At 41.0% G+C, this 18,641-nt stretch overlaps 4 protein-coding genes across 15 annotated transcripts; 1 reads left to right on the top strand and 3 right to left on the bottom strand.

The window, feature by feature from the left end:
• Positions 1 to 2,339: 2,339 nt before the first annotated feature.
• LOC124043546 (putative nuclease HARBI1) lies at positions 2,340 to 6,306 on the bottom strand. 11 transcript variants are annotated; one of them, XR_006840341.1, is made up of 9 exons: positions 5,929 to 6,306; positions 4,981 to 5,051; positions 4,717 to 4,893; positions 4,565 to 4,626; positions 4,393 to 4,482; positions 4,264 to 4,305; positions 3,254 to 4,195; positions 2,862 to 2,973; positions 2,741 to 2,767 (listed from the first exon to the last, which is right to left on the bottom strand). XR_006840341.1 is itself a non-coding variant. In XM_046362241.1 (9 exons), the coding sequence occupies exons 1-8, from the start codon at positions 6,084 to 6,086 to the stop codon at positions 3,907 to 3,909; spliced, it is 810 nt and encodes a 269-aa protein (XP_046218197.1). In that variant the 5' UTR covers positions 6,087 to 6,306; the 3' UTR covers positions 3,536 to 3,808. The 11 variants fall into 11 exon arrangements, 7 of the variants coding, with proteins under 7 accessions (XP_046218194.1, XP_046218191.1, XP_046218195.1 ...); XM_046362241.1 differs by lacking the exons at positions 2,741 to 2,767; positions 2,862 to 2,973 and having other exon boundaries at positions 3,536 to 3,808; positions 3,907 to 3,942; positions 4,022 to 4,195; XR_006840344.1 differs by having other exon boundaries at positions 3,254 to 4,305.
• Positions 6,307 to 6,915: 609 nt separating this feature from the next.
• LOC124043536 (proteasome subunit beta type-8-like) lies at positions 6,916 to 10,275 on the bottom strand. Of its 2 annotated transcripts, XM_046362218.1 has the most exons (7): positions 9,854 to 10,275; positions 9,415 to 9,556; positions 8,933 to 9,044; positions 8,747 to 8,845; positions 8,374 to 8,503; positions 7,977 to 8,181; positions 6,916 to 7,674 (listed from the first exon to the last, which is right to left on the bottom strand). In XM_046362218.1, the coding sequence occupies exons 1-7, from the start codon at positions 9,977 to 9,979 to the stop codon at positions 7,586 to 7,588; spliced, it is 903 nt and encodes a 300-aa protein (XP_046218174.1). In that variant the 5' UTR covers positions 9,980 to 10,275; the 3' UTR covers positions 6,916 to 7,585. The 2 variants fall into 2 exon arrangements, with proteins under 2 accessions (XP_046218174.1, XP_046218175.1); XM_046362219.1 differs by lacking the exon at positions 8,747 to 8,845 and having other exon boundaries at positions 9,854 to 10,267.
• Positions 10,276 to 11,127: 852 nt separating this feature from the next.
• LOC124043537 (proteasome subunit beta type-7-like) lies at positions 11,128 to 15,146 on the bottom strand. The gene is made up of 8 exons (XM_046362220.1): positions 14,991 to 15,146; positions 14,489 to 14,582; positions 14,180 to 14,277; positions 13,862 to 14,002; positions 12,239 to 12,354; positions 12,034 to 12,092; positions 11,674 to 11,825; positions 11,128 to 11,536 (listed from the first exon to the last, which is right to left on the bottom strand). The coding sequence occupies exons 1-8, from the start codon at positions 15,050 to 15,052 to the stop codon at positions 11,425 to 11,427; spliced, it is 834 nt and encodes a 277-aa protein (XP_046218176.1). The 5' UTR covers positions 15,053 to 15,146; the 3' UTR covers positions 11,128 to 11,424.
• LOC124043538 (proteasome subunit beta type-6-B like protein) lies at positions 14,876 to 18,624 on the top strand. Its single transcript, XM_046362221.1, has 6 exons — positions 14,876 to 15,260; positions 15,784 to 15,854; positions 17,005 to 17,136; positions 17,536 to 17,665; positions 17,758 to 17,902; positions 18,200 to 18,624. Exons 1-6 carry the CDS (start codon positions 15,228 to 15,230, stop codon positions 18,325 to 18,327), a joined length of 639 nt encoding a protein of 212 aa, XP_046218177.1. The 5' UTR covers positions 14,876 to 15,227; the 3' UTR covers positions 18,328 to 18,624.
• The last annotated feature ends 17 nt before the right edge of the window (positions 18,625 to 18,641 follow it).

Below are 18,641 nucleotides of genomic sequence, written 5' to 3'. Positions count from 1 at the left end.
TAATCTGTCCATGTGGGTGATGACCGCTACTAGTCAATGTCCATTGGAGTCCATTTGAGTAAACAAAAATGTCCCTTTGAAATTGTGTGCTAAAATTGCAACCCCAGCTGAATGATTAGTCCCTTGGGCCAAGAAAATGTCACTGTCCCACTGATTTGACCAAAAATGATATTCCTCTTCGCATGAATGTGTTTCTTGAACGAATACAAGATCTGTGATGCAGTCCTTACAAAACATTAAAAATGCTTTCCTCTTCCAACAGGTTTCGTATCCCCCTGGCATTGATTGACATAATCTTCAAGTCCATATATACAAAATAGCAGTGGTGATTTTAGCATGTACATCTCCTCAAAAATGTTTGAGATGCATACCAGCAAAGACATTACACAACACAACATTAAACAATAAATTAATTGCACTATAACGGTGACAAGAGGTGCCCACAAATTGTTAGGGCCTGTCACAGGTTGTTTGTTTGATTGTTGTTCCCTTGGGTGACCACTGGAGGGCACCTTTGCCATGTTTTCTAGTTTCCAGGTTGCCCAAATTATTACTTATTGGTTCCACTTGGTTTTGATTACCTTCTCTGTGCACCTGGTTGCCTTATGTTTTGTTTAGTGCACTCTTGTGCTGTGGCCTTGTTTCTGTCAAGACTTTAAATAAAGGTCATCCAGGTCATCTATAAATCTATGCTTGGTAAAGCTCCGCCTTATCTCAGTTCACTGGTCACGATAACAACACCCACCCGTAGCACACGTTCCAACAGGTGTATCTCACTGATCATCCCCAAAGCCAACACCTCATTTGGCTGCCTTTCCTTCCAGTTCTCTGCTGCCAGTGACTGGAACGAATTGCAAAAATCGCTGAATTTGGAGACTTTTATTTCCCTCACCTACTTTAAACATCAACTATCTGAGCAGCTAACCGATCACTGCAGCTGTACATAGTCCATCTGTAAATAGCCCATCCAATCTATCTACCTCATCTCCATAATGGTTTTATTTTATTTACTTTTCTGCTGTTTTGCACACCTGTATCTCTACTTGCACATCATAATCTGCTCATTTATCACTCCAGTGTTAATCTGCTAAATAGTAATTATTCGCTCCTATGGCCTATTTATTGCCTACCTCCTCATGCCTTTTGCTCACACTGTATATAGACTTTATTTTTTTCTACTGTGTCATTGACATGTTTGTGTTATTGGCTTGTTTATTGTTTACTCCATGTGTAACTCTGTGTTGTTGTCTGTGTCACACTGCTTTGCTTTATCTTGGCCAGGGGCCTGTTGCACAAAACTAGGATAAGGGATTAAGCCAGGATATCTTGGTGATCCTGGCTCAATTGATCCGTAATCCGGTTGCACTAAAGATGGATAGGGGGCAGGAGGATATGTTATGGTATAAATTACCATGGAGATTTATTCTGTGGAGCTAGCCTGCTCCAGACCAGGCTAAATTCCAGGATCTATTTAATCTCATCCCTAATGTCAGTCAGCAGTCACCACAAATGGAAACCAATAGTTATTTCACTGCTCACTATACGTTGTTATCACATATAACTAGACCCACTGTCATTATTTAAACGTTTGTGATCATTAATTTCAATGATTTTGGATAAAAAATGATTTTTAGATGTTGCTATCATTAGATAATTTACAGTTTCCCATAGACTATATATAAAATGATAGAATATTAGGGCCACAGAGGGAAAAAAAAGACAAGTCATAATATTGTAACCAGTTGTTTTAAAGGAGGACAGTTGTTAAAATGACAGATGCGGGGCATTTCGTGAAATTGTACTTCAGTATGGTTTCATAAACAAAGACATGCTGATGTGCCAGAATATTAAGTATCACATTGTCATAAGTATCAAAACTGTAAAAACAATATGTAGCTTTTCTGCAGAAAGAACCAGCCTCATAAATTTATGACTTTATCCTTTTTCTTCAGTGTGGCCCTAGTACTCTGTCATATAAACAAATACACATTCCATATGAATATAAAAACACAATGTGTAACATTATGTTCCTTTATTGAATAAGGACAAAACAAAGCAGGTAAACCATCAGCTCCTTTCGAAACTGAAGTCACAGTGACTCTACAAGATGGAAAGCACAGAATCCAAGCATATTATACAAAATGATACATACACATTCAAAGGTCTGTATATAACACACCCTGCATGTCTGCACACTAAAATAAATGCAGGACAAATCCATACACATCAACTGAACAGACAAATGAATGGATGCAGTAGCCTCCCTGCAGCCTTGTATTACACACAGTATACCGCACAAACATCATAAGAGGCCAAATTCGTAAAAAACGAACCCAAAAAACCCAAATTCCTCTGCCACCGCAGGACATATTTAACCAAAATTGAAAGCACACATACTAACTAAAATAATTCAACACATATTGGTCCCTCAGCAGCCGACCACTGTCGTCATCAGGGAAGATTGCCGGATTGTCCCAGTCCATGGCTGGTGGCACTCTGGGGGCCCTCTCCTTCCTCAGGCAGGCCACATTGTGGAGGACAGCACAAGCCACAGTAATATCACATGCCCTAACAGGGCTGACCCTTAATTTGTGAAGGCAGTGAAAGCGTGCCTTCAGGAGGCCAAAGGTCATTTCAACTCTGGCCCTGGTCCTGGCATGGGCATGGTTGTAGGCCTGCTGTGCTTCCTGGGGGTCTGTGAAAGGTGTCAGGAGAAAAGGCTGGCAGCCATACCCCCTGTCTCCCAGCAACACACCAGAGAATTCACCTGTCAACACAAAATCTCATCATTACTACCTCATAAACACAGTGATATTCTTGACACAGCCATGATGGTTATAAATAGGGGTTGTGTGGCTTACCTTGTGATAGGCACTGATAGATTTCAGAGGCCCGAAAGATTCTGGAGTCATGGACTGAGCCAGGCCATTTTGCCACAACATTGCTGATCACACAGTCAGCATTGCAGACCATCTGAAATCATAAGATGAGGAATATTACACCAATCAATGCACATCACTGGCAATGCAGAGTGTTCGTCAATGGACAATATCAAAAGTTATGTTCACCTGAACATTAATGCTGTGAAAGGATTTCCTATTCACAAAATCGGCCTCATGGGCACCTGAGGGGGCTTTTATCCTTATGTGTGTGCAGTCCACTGCACCAATGACATTGGGGAAACCTGTCACACAAAGTAATGAGTATCCTACTATGTGTTAACAGTTGTCCTGTAATTTGTAGATCCTCTTACCTGCAATCCTATAGAACTCCTCTTTGATGTCACAGAGTCTTCTGTGGCCAGGGAAGGAGATGAAGACATCTGCTAATGCTTTGATAGCCAGACACACACTCCTTATTGTGCGGCAAATTGTGGCCTTGTTCAGCTGTTCTGCATCCCCCACTGAGTACAGGAAGGCTCCACTAGCAAAAAAGCGCAAGGCCACACAAACCATTTGCTCCACACTCAGTGCATGGCTCCGTGCAGTGCGGTGCTTAATCCTGGGACCCAGTAGTCTGCATAGATACCTGATGCCATCTGCAGAAAACCTGTATCTTTCATATAGATGGTCGTCAGGGAAGGCCAGTGGGTCCAACCGGTCCCTGAAGACCCTTTCTCGCCTGAAGGCTCTCCTCAGCACAAGTGCTTCTTCATCCACCACATCTCGCACGAATGGGCATGCCATTGTCAGAGCAGAAAGGAACACACAATTTTGGGCCTTCATATAGGCTAGTGGCCACACCTGGTGCTGGGGGGGTGGGCAAAAGAGGGCGATGCCTTATAACGATGACTTGGTTGTACTGATTGCTGGGAAAATAAAAAAAACCTTAGAAAGATGCCACCGTCCTGTGTGCTCACAATAAGAGCTCATATGTCATGGCTCACTTGACTTTACGAGAATATACCTAATTTTTATTTTGAGCTGTGTCATCTTCTTGGAGCTGGGGGAGGAAATACAAATAATGATTAATACATTTGTGTTACAGTTAGCATACAGTGTACATTGAAGGCATATCTCACCTCCCTCTCAAGTTTTTTTATTTCAAGGTCCAGTTTCCTAATTGTCCTCTTTTTTATTTCGGACTCCAGTGCAAGATTTTCCATCTTTTTCTTCTTGTACTGAATGTCTATGTCTGCCAGTTCTATTTGGCGCCGGAGGTGGTTGCCATACAACTTTCTGATAGCTTGTGAGCTCTGTGAACACAATACAATTAGCGCAGCTGGAATTTGGCAGGATGTGGTGTCCTTTTATTAATACGCACTATGTTGCCAGGCTGGTTTTCCCACTGTATAGCATCTGGGTCCTGTAAAAGAAATTAGATTTTTTGATTTTGATGAGGACTCCTCACCATTGTAGAGTAAATAGTACTTTCACAGTCTTACCATGATACCTCATGCCTTCTGGAATCCAGAGAGATGGTCTCCTCCTCATCATCATCGTCTCCATCATGTGCTGTTGCTGCTGCACTGGGGCCTTCACCCTATCACATTTAATCGGATTCATATTGAAGCTAGTAGACAAGACATGCCAGGCCTACAGTATGCCTTTGATGGAGTACTCACTGGATCAGCATCGTCTGGTGCTTGTGCTGGTGGCTCTAACAGGAACACAGTGCTGCCAGACACTGCAAGGCAATAGGTAAACCAAAGTCAGACAGTCCAAATTGATTCAATATGAATGTGGTTGTATCCCATGTAGAGATGGAAGGACATACCTTGAATGAAGCGGGTGGCATCTTGGGAGGAACCTATGCTCGTCTCTTTCCCCCCAGGGATCCCCTCTAAGACGGGCCTGCCTTTATTTAGCTCCAAGGCCATGTCCTCTGCTGGGGTAAGGTCAGCCTTTGGTGACCCACCACCCGTGCCTTGTCTGTGGGTATTCTTTTTCACTGCTAAAACAGTACAGACAATGTGTGAGCAGGCACCTTCTGGGTACAATATATGCTTGTGCTTTGTTAAATATTAGTCAGGGACCATACCATTCTGCAGAATGTTCTTGTATTTGATTTTGACCTGCTGCCATGTCCTTTTTGGCCCGTTCATGTTTAATCTACACACACACACACACACATTTAATGGAGTCACACTGCAAAAAATTACTTGGTATTTTTGTCTTGTTTTCAGTAAAAATATATATATTTTTTAAACTTAAATAAAGATGTATTTTCTTGATTTGCTAAATGACCTAGCAAAATAAGTATAGTTTAGACAAAAAATATAAACTTTAAGTAAATGTGTGCTTAAAACAAGCAAATAAAAAATCTGTCAATATAATAAAAATTCTCTTGAAATAAGTTTACTTTTTCCATAAACACTTAATTTTAGAAAAGTTCTCGTTTCACTGGCAGATTTTTTTCCGTATTTTCCTAGGTAATTTTGCTCAAGAAAATATTCAAGATGTTTTTTAGATATTTTTTTTTTTACTGAAAACAAGACAAAAATACTAAGTAAGAAAGACATTTTTGCAGTGCAGTGAGCAACCGACCTTGGGTCCTTTGAAAGGCGCTATATAAATTAAAGTGATTATTATTATAGCTCATCTATTTATTCAATTACATTTTATTTATATAGCACTTTTCACAATTGTTTCATTCTGTCAAAGCAGCTTTACATTAATGAAAGCAGGAGAAACACAAAAAAACGGTGGACAACATAAGAAGCAGAGTACAACGGCTAAGATTAAACCGTACTGAGCGTAGTAACGTTAAATAATAATGTAAGGCTTTAATAATAATTTATCATAGCTTTATACAGTGTGATGGACTTACTTTACACAATTTCACTCATATCTGCAGTGCATTTCAATTAAAAATTTAACCGTTTCATAATTACAGTACAACTGCGTTTTTGGAGATGTGAATTAAATATTTGAATTGTAATTGTGATGTTTCAGCGGAGCGGTGAGTGTGTAATTGTGCACTACTTACGCATTCAGGCGGTCTGCAATACTTTGCCACGCTTTTTCTCTTTGCTTTATCACTGTGGCGGTGTTGCCTTTCTTCTTAATTATATCTTTTACCTCCTCGTATGCCTCCATGAGGATTTGTGCTTCCGACGGGGAAAAGTACGCGGCTCTAGTTGCCATGGTAAATCAGTTAATCTGTGATCTGTGGCGGGGTCTATTTGAGTGAGCCGTGAGCGCGCACCTATCCAGGATTGGTTTCACCTGGCTTAATGAATCCGTGTCTGCTCATCCTGGCTTGGTCTTTGTGCAACCAATTAAGCCTGGACGCACATGTTTTGGCTTCATTGAGCTCAGCTGAGTCATTTATCCCGGATGTCTTAATTCTACTTTTGTGCAACAGGCCCCAAGTCAAGCAATGGCTGTACGGGCATAAATAAATAGGTGCCGATACTAGTTTGGGTACGGTACTGTTGACGTTTAGGTGTAGGAGTTCTAAAATTATTTTGTAACAATATGATAGGCTTTTTTAATAAAGGTAATTCTAGACATTTTGTTGTCCTGCAAGAAAAATGTTTGAATAAAATGCTTCTTAAAAAAGGGTAATAGTGCAGAGATTGTCTCTTTAGTCCTGAACATGATCGTATGATAGACACTAGAATAAAAATATGTTCAGTATCTTTACTTGTCTGGAGGTCCACAGCACTGCTGGTTCTGATTCTCTTCTAATCAGTGACTGATTCAGACCTGGAAAACCAGGTGAGTGAACTCTGGCCTATGAATCAATTATATTTATTGATCAACTGCTAGGGAGAACAGAGAAGCTGTAGTAGTACTTCTGCCCTCTAGGGCTGAAATTGATCATCTGGTGTTCACCAAGACCTGTTGCACAGAATCCTGCCTGGCAACAGATTATATCAATGTTGGTAGACTATTTTATGGAATGTAGTGTCTGTAAGGGATGTAATTCTCTTTTGAGAAAATGAACATAATATGTATGGGAGAAATAGTCTTCTTCAGGTTTTATGGCAAATTCATTGCATTCATTTAAAACTTCTTCTGATATCACAAACATTTTGGATGTAAAACTTAATTTGTACAGTGAACTCCTATACTGAGGTGGACATTTACAGAATTATGCCAACCAAAAGATACCTGGGCAAACACATCCGACTGGTTTGGGACATGTATTTGTGTTTCAGGAAACAGTTTGTTGGAAGCAGATACACTCGACAAAACGATAAGGACTCTGAATTGTACTTCTTCCAACTGTCGGTTATGTTATTCGACTGTTTAGTAGGCTAAAACATTTGACTAAAACGCTTCAAGTCACAAAGTTGTCATGTGTATTTCACAAGTCTCAACAGACTTTACAGAGAAAATTTAAATAAACTTTTGTAGTATTGTATTAAACAATCCTACAAACATTTTCCAATGACTGGGACTGGTACATAACTGGTAGATTATCATACTGTACATTTGAATAGGACTGGTACATAACTGGTAGATTATCATACTGTACATTTGAATAGGAATGGTAACAGTTGCAGCAAGTTGTGACTGCATGTAAGACCTTCAGGTTAAACAATCCAGAGGATGCAGTTTGAAAATGGTCTTTATTTGGAGCAGTGCTGGGATCAGTTGATAGAGAACACGGTGTGTCGGTAGAAACTGATCTGGGATCAGAACATGCCCTTCCTATAACGGTGGATCAGTTCGGATACGTCCTCCTTACACACCTTTACCCAGCCGTCCTCCTGCATGTGGTACACTGGACAAACACAGACACACATAAATTAATTTTAAAGGTATTGTTTACATTTTATTTTCCTATGGATTCAGCATATGACTACTTTTTAATATGGATACATCCCTATCAGATTAGATTATAAATGCATATTTAGATCTAACCTCTTGAATGGAATTACAACAAACAAAACAATATCTCAACATACAGCAAACTCAATCCTGCACCTATCTATGCTTCACATGGTCTCACATGAACTGACTTAGTCAATTCATGTCAAATGAATCGTTATAGAATGAGTATAGGTTCCGAACAAGGTCACTCACGGTTGACCACTCCTCCAGAGTAGGCGTCTCTGTGCGTGGCGTGGGTGATGCCACGGCGGCCCAGCTCGTAAGCCTCCTCTACCGTCATGTCCTCGCGGTAGCCGCTGTCCATCACTCCGTACGCATAGCTGCTACCACAACCAGTAGAGAACATACGACCAGAGAGACGTGTGGCGTTATCATCCACGTAGTACAAACCAGGGCCCTGGACAGCAAGACACAAATAAATCAATACTCATCAACAGACATGTCAACTGGAGACACTCCAATGCTACTCAAACATCTTGGGTAGCATCAGGATGAAAAGGTCATCTATAAAATAAGGCTTTCAAATAAACACACGCACGCACAGACACACACATACCACAGGCACACGCAAACACACTCCTCCCTGTACCTTGTTGTCCCAGCCAACGATCATGCTGCCCATGGAGAGGCCCATGCCTCTGTATCCCAGCATCATGTTACACAGCAGCTTGGAGGCTGCAGATACTGAGATCCTCTGCTTGTTCCTCAGTTTGTACAGCCTGAGACACAAAGAGATGGTCAGTCACTGTATGAGACAAGGCAGTCAGAGTGCTAAAACCCTGGTTTACTTCCAGATACATTTTAACACCCCAGAGACATGAAGGCATTAATGTGGCTTGGAAGCATATCATTAACACCAATACAGGAGAGGGCTTGTCGAGATAAGCATTATGGCCAACACGTTAAGTAGATGGTAACTACAGAGTTATTGGTTGATATTGATATGGTTGTGCGATGCTTACTTTATGTCCCATGCAGTTGTTCTGAGTGTATGGAAATGACATTGATTGGTACATTTTCTCTTCAACCAACCCTCACTGGCCCTCCCCTTGTGCATAAGCCTAACAGACAGGCATCAATGATTGTGATATTAACACCATGTAACTGTATAGCGGGACTCAATACAACAGAGACAAGCTCTAACAGACCTGCACTCCTTAGCCAGCAGTCTCTCCCAGTACTGGCAGTCAGCAGCACTACCAGACATGGTCCCCAGCAGGTAAGGGTTGATCTCTATCACCTTGTTAGCCTCCTTCGACGCTGCAGGGAAAGACAAAATGCACGGGAAAGGGGTTAGAGAATGATTGCTTTATGTTTGGTTATAGATCTCCGAGATCCATTCTGCATCTGACGTGTCGGATGTGTCTACGACTGGTGGTGGAATAAAAATCTAATGGACTCAAGGCTAATCACATCAACTTTCCAAGGTAAATCACATCAACATGGAGGATCTTACAATTACCACTTGTAGATGTTTTAGTGCTCACAATACAGTAGGCAGTTATAGTAGTAACAGTAGAATGCTATTACTAGTTTCTTACTGTGTATTGGCACTGTATTCTCGGATGAACACAAGTGTATGAGAGAAACGAGAGACTAAAAACGAATCCCTATGGAATGTGATGTTTACCAATGTAGCTGCCAGCTGAGGCCCTGGAGTCCACAGCCACAATGACGCCATGGCGAAATTTGAAAGCCAGTGTAGTTGTTCCGTGGTTCAGATCAATGGACACACCACCTTCACGGCTGCATGACTTCAGGAACCCTGAAGGCTGGAGAGATAGAGCGCAATATAGAGGGGGACTGAGAAATAGATTGATCCAATTGTTTAAAAAATGTGGGACAGCAGCTCTGGTCAACATTTTGTCAGGTGGTATACATACGTGCGCGCATATGTTTGTGCCTGCGTAAAAGTGTGCTTGAGGTGAAGTGTGAGTTTCCATTGAACCATGCTTTAGTAAGATATAGTTCACTTCACATAGGACACATGAGATCGTTTAGATCACCATATCATTGTCACAGAAGAAACAGAAACGAACTTCAGATTGAAAGATGCGTAAACTACTCACATCCACTCCAACTGGGACAGCAAATTCCTGATTCGTTCGGTCAACAAGATGCCCTACTCCTGTTCCAAGAATCTGCCCACGAAGTCCCGCGTGCGATTTATAACCACTTACGTCGAAAAGTGCCATTATGATTAAATCAAATATAAGAATGTACTGTATCTTAATACAATTTGAAAGCGAAAATACAGCTTGACTTCGCTCTGACGCGTCAAGGAAATATATTTCCGAATCCAAACGAAACCGAAAGGGTCTTTAATATACATTTTCATTCCTAATCGAAAAAGTAACCCAGCTGTTGCTTATAATATGCGCACTCATTCCGAGTATAATTTGACAATAGCCTAACCACCCCTAATCATACGGATAAACAACTGTGAATAGTCATTAAGTTTTGACATGATTTTTCACAACAATATACAGTAAACTGACTGAAAACGTATCACACATTTGGCCAATCGCAGAGCATCATTTATGGGTCGTCATCAGTAAATATGAAGACTTACCTGGTAGAGGTTTACCGCGCTGAAGGAGTCACTCACAAAGAGTCACAGGGAGAGAACTACAATGAACAACAATATAAATACAACATGCAAAGTGCTCGTCCCATGTTTCATGAGCTGAAATAAAAGATACCAGAAATGTTCCACACGCACAAAAAAAGCTTATTATTTCTCTCAAATGTTATGCACAAATTTGTTTACATCCCTGTTAGTGAGCATTTTATATTTTGTCAAGATAATCCATCCATCTGACAAGTGTGTGATATCAAGAAGCTGATTAAACAGCATGATCATTACACAGGTGGACCTTGTGCTGGGGACAATAATAGTCCCTCTAAAATGTGCAGTTTTGTCACACAACACAATACCACAGATGTCACTGGTTTTGAGGGAGCGTGCAATTGGTACTCTGACTGCAGGAATGTCCACCTGAGCTGTTTCCCACCTATGGCTGCGCCCCTGCCCAGTCATGTGAAATCTATAGATTAGGGCCTAATGCATGTATTTCAATTGACTGATTTCCTTATATGAACTGTAACTCAGCAAAATCATTTAAATTGTTGCATGTTGCGTATATATTTTTGTTCCGTATAAATGTTATGCTGTATTACATTTGAAATATCTAAATCCACTGGATTGTAATAGCAGGCATTTCTTCATTGGTGAACCATGGAAATATATATATATATATTTGTAACATTAAGATTCTGTGAGCTGAAACTGCTATAAGGAAAGTGGAAAGCTAAAAGTGAGGAGGGAAAACTCAAACACGTATTCATGAAAAATAGTGTAGACTTTTTATTCAATCAATCACTTTCCAATATTTCACTCAGTGCCTATAGACACAGCTATAGCCTAGACCTGCTATACCTGTTCAAAATGTATTGGTGACTACAGTTCATTGAACTAAGATCTTTATGTGACAATGTTTTTTTATGGCTTTGCATTGTAGTGTCACCTAGCAGTCACATCTTGTCATTATTAGGTGTATTGTATTCACTGATTTTATGTCTGAATATTGTGATAAGCCTATGTGTGGCTGTAACTTTGTTGTTTCTTAGTGGTCAGGTTTCAGGCGGTATCCATCCGCTGGACTGTCTCCTGCACTACCTCCAGCTCCAGAGGGACTATTTTCTCTGTCAAAATAGACGTTGTACCTGGGCGATACTTGTATCTTCTCTGCCTGAGTAAGAGAAAGAGAGATAGAGAGAAGATAAGATAGAAATGAATCACTGTTCTGTCAACAACAACAAAAAATTCTCAAATATGCTGTTTAGAATAATCGTTGAAGCAGAGTCTGAGGATGGTGACACCATTTACCTCTTGTCTTTGTACTCTGACTCCTGGTACGGCCTGATGTAGTCCACCCCCTGTTTAGTGATGACACAGATATCTATGTTGTTGCCTGAGCCCAGGTCACTCATGATGCCAGAGTGGATGGCATCCCGGACCAACTCCTTAGCCTCTTCTAACTAGAAGGGCATAGGGATGAGGAGTGAGTGAAGGGATTGGAATGGGGGAGGTAGGTCTGTAATACATCCAGCTTAATGTAAACAAACCTGATGCCTTCTTTATGGTGAGTCCAATGACTTAACTCTTGAGACTTGAAGTCTATCGATGTGATGGCATATGAACTACATGTATGACAACCCCTAGCCCGCCTAAGGAAAAGTCACTCACCTCCATATTAGGTTTGAATCTATCCTCCAGAATCCCCAGAGCGGCCAAGTCACCAGACCCTACACAAAACACAAATAGGAATCAATTAAATGTCATTATTTATAGATGATTCATGACTAGTCGATTAATCAACTAATAATGGCCCACACAATAACAGTATATGGATGTATGCTTATGTATGCTTGACACAGTAGCAGTCCCTCACCCATTGCAACGTATGGCACATTGTCTATGCTCCCATAGGGCCCCACTGTGTAGAGGTGATTACCGGTGCAGTCCACCCCTCCGAGGATTAGACTGGCCCCTATCTGGCCCCGGTACCTAAACATACACATATGAGATACATTATGAACAAACAAGAATGACTCTTTTGAATCAAACCTATCTGACATGAAAGGCGGTTACATTGGAGCGGCTATAGTGGTGGATGAAGCGAGTTATTTCAACAGAATGTGATGTTTAAAGGGGCCATCTGCATTTGCTACATCCATTTTTGGACTTTTAAATCAATGATATGTACCTGTTGATTCTTGAAGAATATCACTTATAACTGCCTCATGAGCTTAGTTAAACTGTCGTACCCGTATCAGAACCCAAAATGGAATACTTTTTTACCCCAATGTTTATAAACAATGTAATTCTAAATAAACACTGTATAGCCTCAAAACATGGGCCTAAATTCAACCAGTTCAGCTTTAACCCGCAATAACCGACAACTGCATAGCATATCATTGTTTTTGTTTCGGCGATGTCAGAGGTGTAACTGCATTGGAGCTGTCAAACCCAGAAGTGGCGCCGGGCGTTATACTGTACATATCACAGACATTGCCAGAGGATGCATTAGTAGAAATACCATGCAGTCGTGTTCGAACACTGGAATGTGTGATGTAACCTATTCTACACCTTGATTAGGCTGATAAAAATCCTTATTATTTTGTTTTTGGATTTTCAATTTGACCACACGAGCAGCTGCTCGCCGATTTGACAGCTCCAACGCAGTTACACTTCTGACATCGCCTGAATAAAAACAATTATAAACTGGGTGGTTCGAGCCCTGAATGTCGATTGGCTGACACCCGTGGTATATCGTATATATCGTATGACAAAACATGTTTTTTTTTAACAGCTCTAATCATGTTGGTAACCAGTTTATAATAGCAATAAGGCGCCATGGAGGTTGGTGGTATATGGCCAATATACTGTACCACGGCTAAGGGCTGTATCCAGGCACTCCATGTTGTGTCGTACATAAGAACTTAAGAACAGCCCTTAGCCGGGGTATATTGGCCATATAACACACACCCCCGGGACTTATTCCTTAATTATATGCTATGTGATTGTTGGTTATCGTGGGTTAATGCTGATTGAATCTAGGACATTGTAGTAAAAATATATATAATTTTGATCTCATGGATGGTCAGTCCTAACATCCATAGCTCTGTCGATGCATTTGAGAGTGGTAACATTTTCTCCAGCCCCATCCCCTAGCTGTTTACCAAATCAGTGGTTGGGTGCCCGCTTTTCCGTATTTTGAACTGCAAATTGCAGTTGTTCTAATGCAGTGGTTCTCAACTCCGTTTCTTGAGTACCCCCAACAGTACATATTTCTGTTGTGGCTCCGGACAAACACACCTGATTCTACTGATCATCAACCCCTTGACAAGTTGAATGAGGTGTGTTTGTCTGGGGCTTCAACAAAAATGTGTACTGTTGGGGTTACACTAGAACTGGAGCTGGGAACCACTGCTGTAATGGAGAGTGTTAAAGATACACACACACACACACACACACAACACAACACAACACAACACAACACAACACAACACACCTGAACAGCATGTCCTGTAATATGTTTACTGCCATCACGACACGTGGGTTCCTGCCACTGTTCATAGAAAAGATGGTGAGGTTGGAGGAGAGCAGGTCGGTGGTCTTCTCTGTATCTGCTGCTGTTCCTGCACCACAGCAGCTGAGAGAGGGAGAGGTCAGGAGAACAAGGGATGCATGGGCATGGATATCTCAAATTAAAGTGACAGCATACATTTGTTCACTACTCTTTCACTTCTCTCTTCCACACATGACAATCAATTCCATTCTAAACATGTCACACGCGGACTATCCCTTAAACTGGTGTAGGCCTACTCACTACATATTGGGGGAGATGTAGTGGATCTTGGCACACATCTTATCAGCCACCACTTCACCTGAGGTGGCCCGCGTGTCTGCTCCCAGAACCACTCCATCCTGCACAAACAAGGACACAAAGAAAACTCCATTTTTACTATCAGTACACACAATTCATTTCCATCATTATTGTATTTTTTTAAAGTCACATAAAGACAGGCAAGGATCATAATAATATATCACTATATAAAATGTACTGACATACTCTCACTATATGGAGTCTTCCACTTATTAGAGACGCATGCCCTTTATCAGCGGACATCGCTCTCACCTTGCACACTACTCCAGCTATGGTGGTCCCTGTCTTCATAGGCTTAGGTGCCTTGGTATGTCCTCCCTCAAGCAGACCCTCCAGAGCAACATTTCTATTTGATAAAGATATAGACTAATCAAACACACTTTAACACAATACCAATAGTGTACCACAAATTAATCAAACACACTTTAACACAATACCAATAGTGTACCACAAATTCCTACTAAGAAAAGCCTTATCTAATGATGACCAGATCAATACATTTACAATCAGCTGATTAACACATAGAAGTATGACTTTCATTCAAATAAAATGCAGAAAGAATCCAATTCAACCTTTACAATTATGTAGACTTGCGGGTCTTTTTAGAAAGAATATTTACACGACTATACAAGATACGTTACTTTCACTTTTGATATAGGCTTGGTATGAGAAGAGAGAAATAATTACGAAGTTCACTATTTACCCTAAAAATACGAAATGCTATTATCCTTAAAGATAAAAAGGGAAATCATACCTGGAGACGTTCTCAAAATTAAATCCCGATGCAGGTGTTTCGACAACATTTGATAGCGCCATACCTGAAACACTTTATTTTGACTCAGTGCTTAGATTTTGACTTCACTACAATCGCGCATTTCAAGTCCCTGGAGAGGTCGCTATTTCGTTGACATGGTGTGACCATATGTGACTGGGAGACGCAGTTTTATCCGTATTTTTCATCGGTGTTCGGGAAATACTGGAAATAGACTTTATGGACTCTCAAATCAAAGGAGTTAGCACAGGCGTAAGTTAATTGTTTTTCATATTTTGTACATTATCATTTTATACATTTTCATAAATTGAAGCTGCGATTAACAGTGCATTTTGGGACGGACGTAGCCGAATTTACACTGAGGGTTTTAATTCTAGGTTGCCTTGTTGATTTTGTCATGAATTCATCTCAGTAGCCTAAAGCTTAACCTTCAATGAAAACGTTTATGCATTTAACCTGATAATAATAGACTTATTTAATATTTTCCGAAGAACAAAGTGCTGAATTTACTTTCGTTTTCGAGTCATTCATCTGCAACTCAAGCTCAGGGTAGAAATTAACCTACACTTTACCACTGATCTAGGATCAGTTTAGCCTCCCCAAATGCCAACCGTAGTTTATCCATTGACTGTAAACTTGATCATAAGGAAAACTAACATTAAATCATATATTATAAATATGTCATAAATATATTATTATAAGTCATATTGTAATTGTATGCTCTCCCCATCTAACTGATTATTCATTTATTTATGATTTTAAAAATCTCCTACAGACCACCATCTTGGCGGTGACGTTCAATGGAGGGGTTATCATTGGCTCAGATTCCAGGGCATCCATCGGAGGGTAAGGAGGATCTTCAACACCTATTAACACCTGGAACTAAATTAATCATCTTGCCCCTCCTTTCCTCTATACGCCTGTATGATCAAATACAAGTCTGTGGCACGCAACATATTAAATAAATCAGCCATCACTTATAGCAATATATACATTTAAACATGTCACCCGGAGTCTCTATCTAATGTGTCTCCAGGAGTCTATCTAATGTGTCTCCAGGAGTCTATCTAATGTGTCTCCAGGAGTCTATCTAATGTGTCTCCAGGAGTCTCTATCTAATGTGTCTCCAGGAGTCTATCTAATGTGTCTCCAGGAGTCTATCTAATGTGTCTCCAGGAATCTCTAACTTATGTGTCTCCAGGAGTCTATCTAATGTGTCTCCAGGAGTGTATATCTAATGTGTCTCCAAGAGTCTCTATCTAATGTTTCTCCAGGAGTCTCTATCTAATGTGTCTCCAGGAGTCTATCTAATGTTTCTCCAGGAGTCTCTATCTAATGTGTCTCCAGGAGTCTCTATCTAATGTGTCTCCAGGAGTGTATATCTAATGTGTCTCCAGGAGTCTATCTAATGTTTCTCCAGGAGTCTCTATCTAATGTGTCTCCAGGAGTCTCTATCTAATGTGTCTCCAGGAGTGTATATCTAATGTGTCTCCAAGAGTCTCTATCTAATGTTTCTCCAGGAGTCTCTATCTAATGTGTCTCCAGGAGTCTATCTAATGTTTCTCCAGGAGTCTCTATCTAATGTGTCTCCAGGAGTCTCTATCTAATGTGTCTCCAGGAGTCTATCTAATGTTTCTCCAGGAGTCTCTATCTAATGTTTCTCCAGGAGTCTCTATCTAATGTGTCTCCAGGAGTCTATCTAATGTTTCTCCAGGAGTCTCTATCTAATGTGTCTCCAGGAGTCTATCTAATGTTTCTCCAGGAGTCTCTATCTAATGTTTCTTTTGGAGTCTCTATCTAATGTGTCTCCAGAAGTCTATCTAATGTGTCTCCAGGAGTCTATCTAATGTTTCTCCAGGAGTCTCTATCTAATGTCTCTCCAGGAGTCTCTATCTAATGTGTCTCCAGGAGTCTATCTAATGTTTCTCCAGGAGTCTCTATGTAATGTGTCTCCAGAAGTCTATCTAATGTGTCTCTATCTCCACTTCACCCACAGGTACTATGTGTCCTCTAAGACCATCAACAAGCTGATCCAGGTTCATGACAGGATATTCTGCTGCATCGCCGGCTCCCTGGCAGACGCTCAGGCCGTCACCAAGGCTGCCAAGTTCCAGATCTCCTTTCACAGGTATGGACCACCCTGTCCCTTTCCCTGTCTCTGTCCTTGTCTGGTTCAACATAGCTCATGAGTGTTGATATCAAGCTAATGAAGCTTGATTGATTTGTATTATTATCAGCAATAGGGACACCTCCATTTTAGATCTGGTCTTAGTAGTAATGTGCAGCCTACATTTACCAGAAGCTCTTTTCCAGAAAGCAATTAGGATTAAGTGCCTTGCTCAACGGCAGATTTGTTTTCACCTAGTCAGCTCGGGGATTCGAACCAGCAACTTTTCGGTTACTGGCCCATACCTCTTAACCACTAGGCTACTGCCTCTTGAACTACGATAGACATAGAAACAAACTGTGGAATAAATCTGATCCTGAATGAAGACATGTCTTCTCTGTGTCTATCCTGTGTGATAAGTATTCAGATGGAGTCCCCTCCTCTGGTGAAGGCAGCAGCGTCCGTGTTGAAGGAGCTGTGCTACAACAACAAGGAGGAGCTGCAGGCTGGCTTCATCACTGCAGGCTGGGACAGGAAGAAAGGGCCACAGGTGATGCCATGGGGCGTAACAAGCAGACATAGAATAGAGCACGATAGAATAGAACACACACACACAATTTCTAACCGTTATTTCACCTCTAGGTTTACACGGTGGCCTTGGGCGGTATGTTACTCAGTCAGCCGTTCACCATCGGAGGATCAGGGAGCACGTACATCTACGGTTACGCCGACGCCAAATACAAACCTGACATGAGCAAAGAGGAGTGCCTGCAGTTTGCTACAAATGGTAAAAGTAGATTTTTCCTGTAGAATCTCATAGGCTTCATTGTTTTATTAGAATGACACTGTTTTCATATAGGATAAAAGACGCCAGATAAGACATTTTATTTTATTGAAAACATCTTCCTGTGGGACAGGAGAGTGATTGTAGGATGGGTTTGCTATGGGATTATTGGCACTGGAACACAAGAGAGCTGTTCCTGAAAAAGTGGACAGATATGGTCTCATACCCATCTCTACCTGCTTTCTGATCTATTTTCCTCTCTTTCCTCCCCTTTGTTTTTCTCCTGTTCACCCCACCTAGCTCTGGCCCTAGCTATGGGCAGAGACAATGTCAGCGGAGGCGTGGCACACCTGGTAGTGATCACCGAGGAGGGGGTGGAGCATGTGGTCATCCCTGGAGACAAGCTACCCAAGTTCCACGATGAGTAGAGTGACACTACAATCAACCAATCAGTGGCACTCTGTGAGATGAATCTTCACTCAATCATTCACGGTTGTCCATACATGCAGAACTTGGTGTTCATATGCCTGACTATTCACATCAGTTTTGGGACTGCGGATTGAAAAACAATCATGATTTCCAAGAGACCAATGTGAAAATCTTCTCTGGTTCTGCCTGTGTTTCATAATCTACACTGTGTTCATGTTGTTTATGTGCATTATATTTTGTTTACTTAATGACCTCTGGGTGGAATCAATAAAATCTTAAGAAAAAATATGTTTCCACAGCATGTAAGTGTGTT

This window comes from Oncorhynchus gorbuscha, linkage group LG09, assembly GCF_021184085.1.
Source record: "Oncorhynchus gorbuscha isolate QuinsamMale2020 ecotype Even-year linkage group LG09, OgorEven_v1.0, whole genome shotgun sequence".
Taxonomy (NCBI): domain Eukaryota; kingdom Metazoa; phylum Chordata; class Actinopteri; order Salmoniformes; family Salmonidae; genus Oncorhynchus; species Oncorhynchus gorbuscha.
The sequence above is the reverse complement of the archived record's forward strand: the minus strand, read 5'-3'. Positions and strand labels throughout refer to the sequence as shown.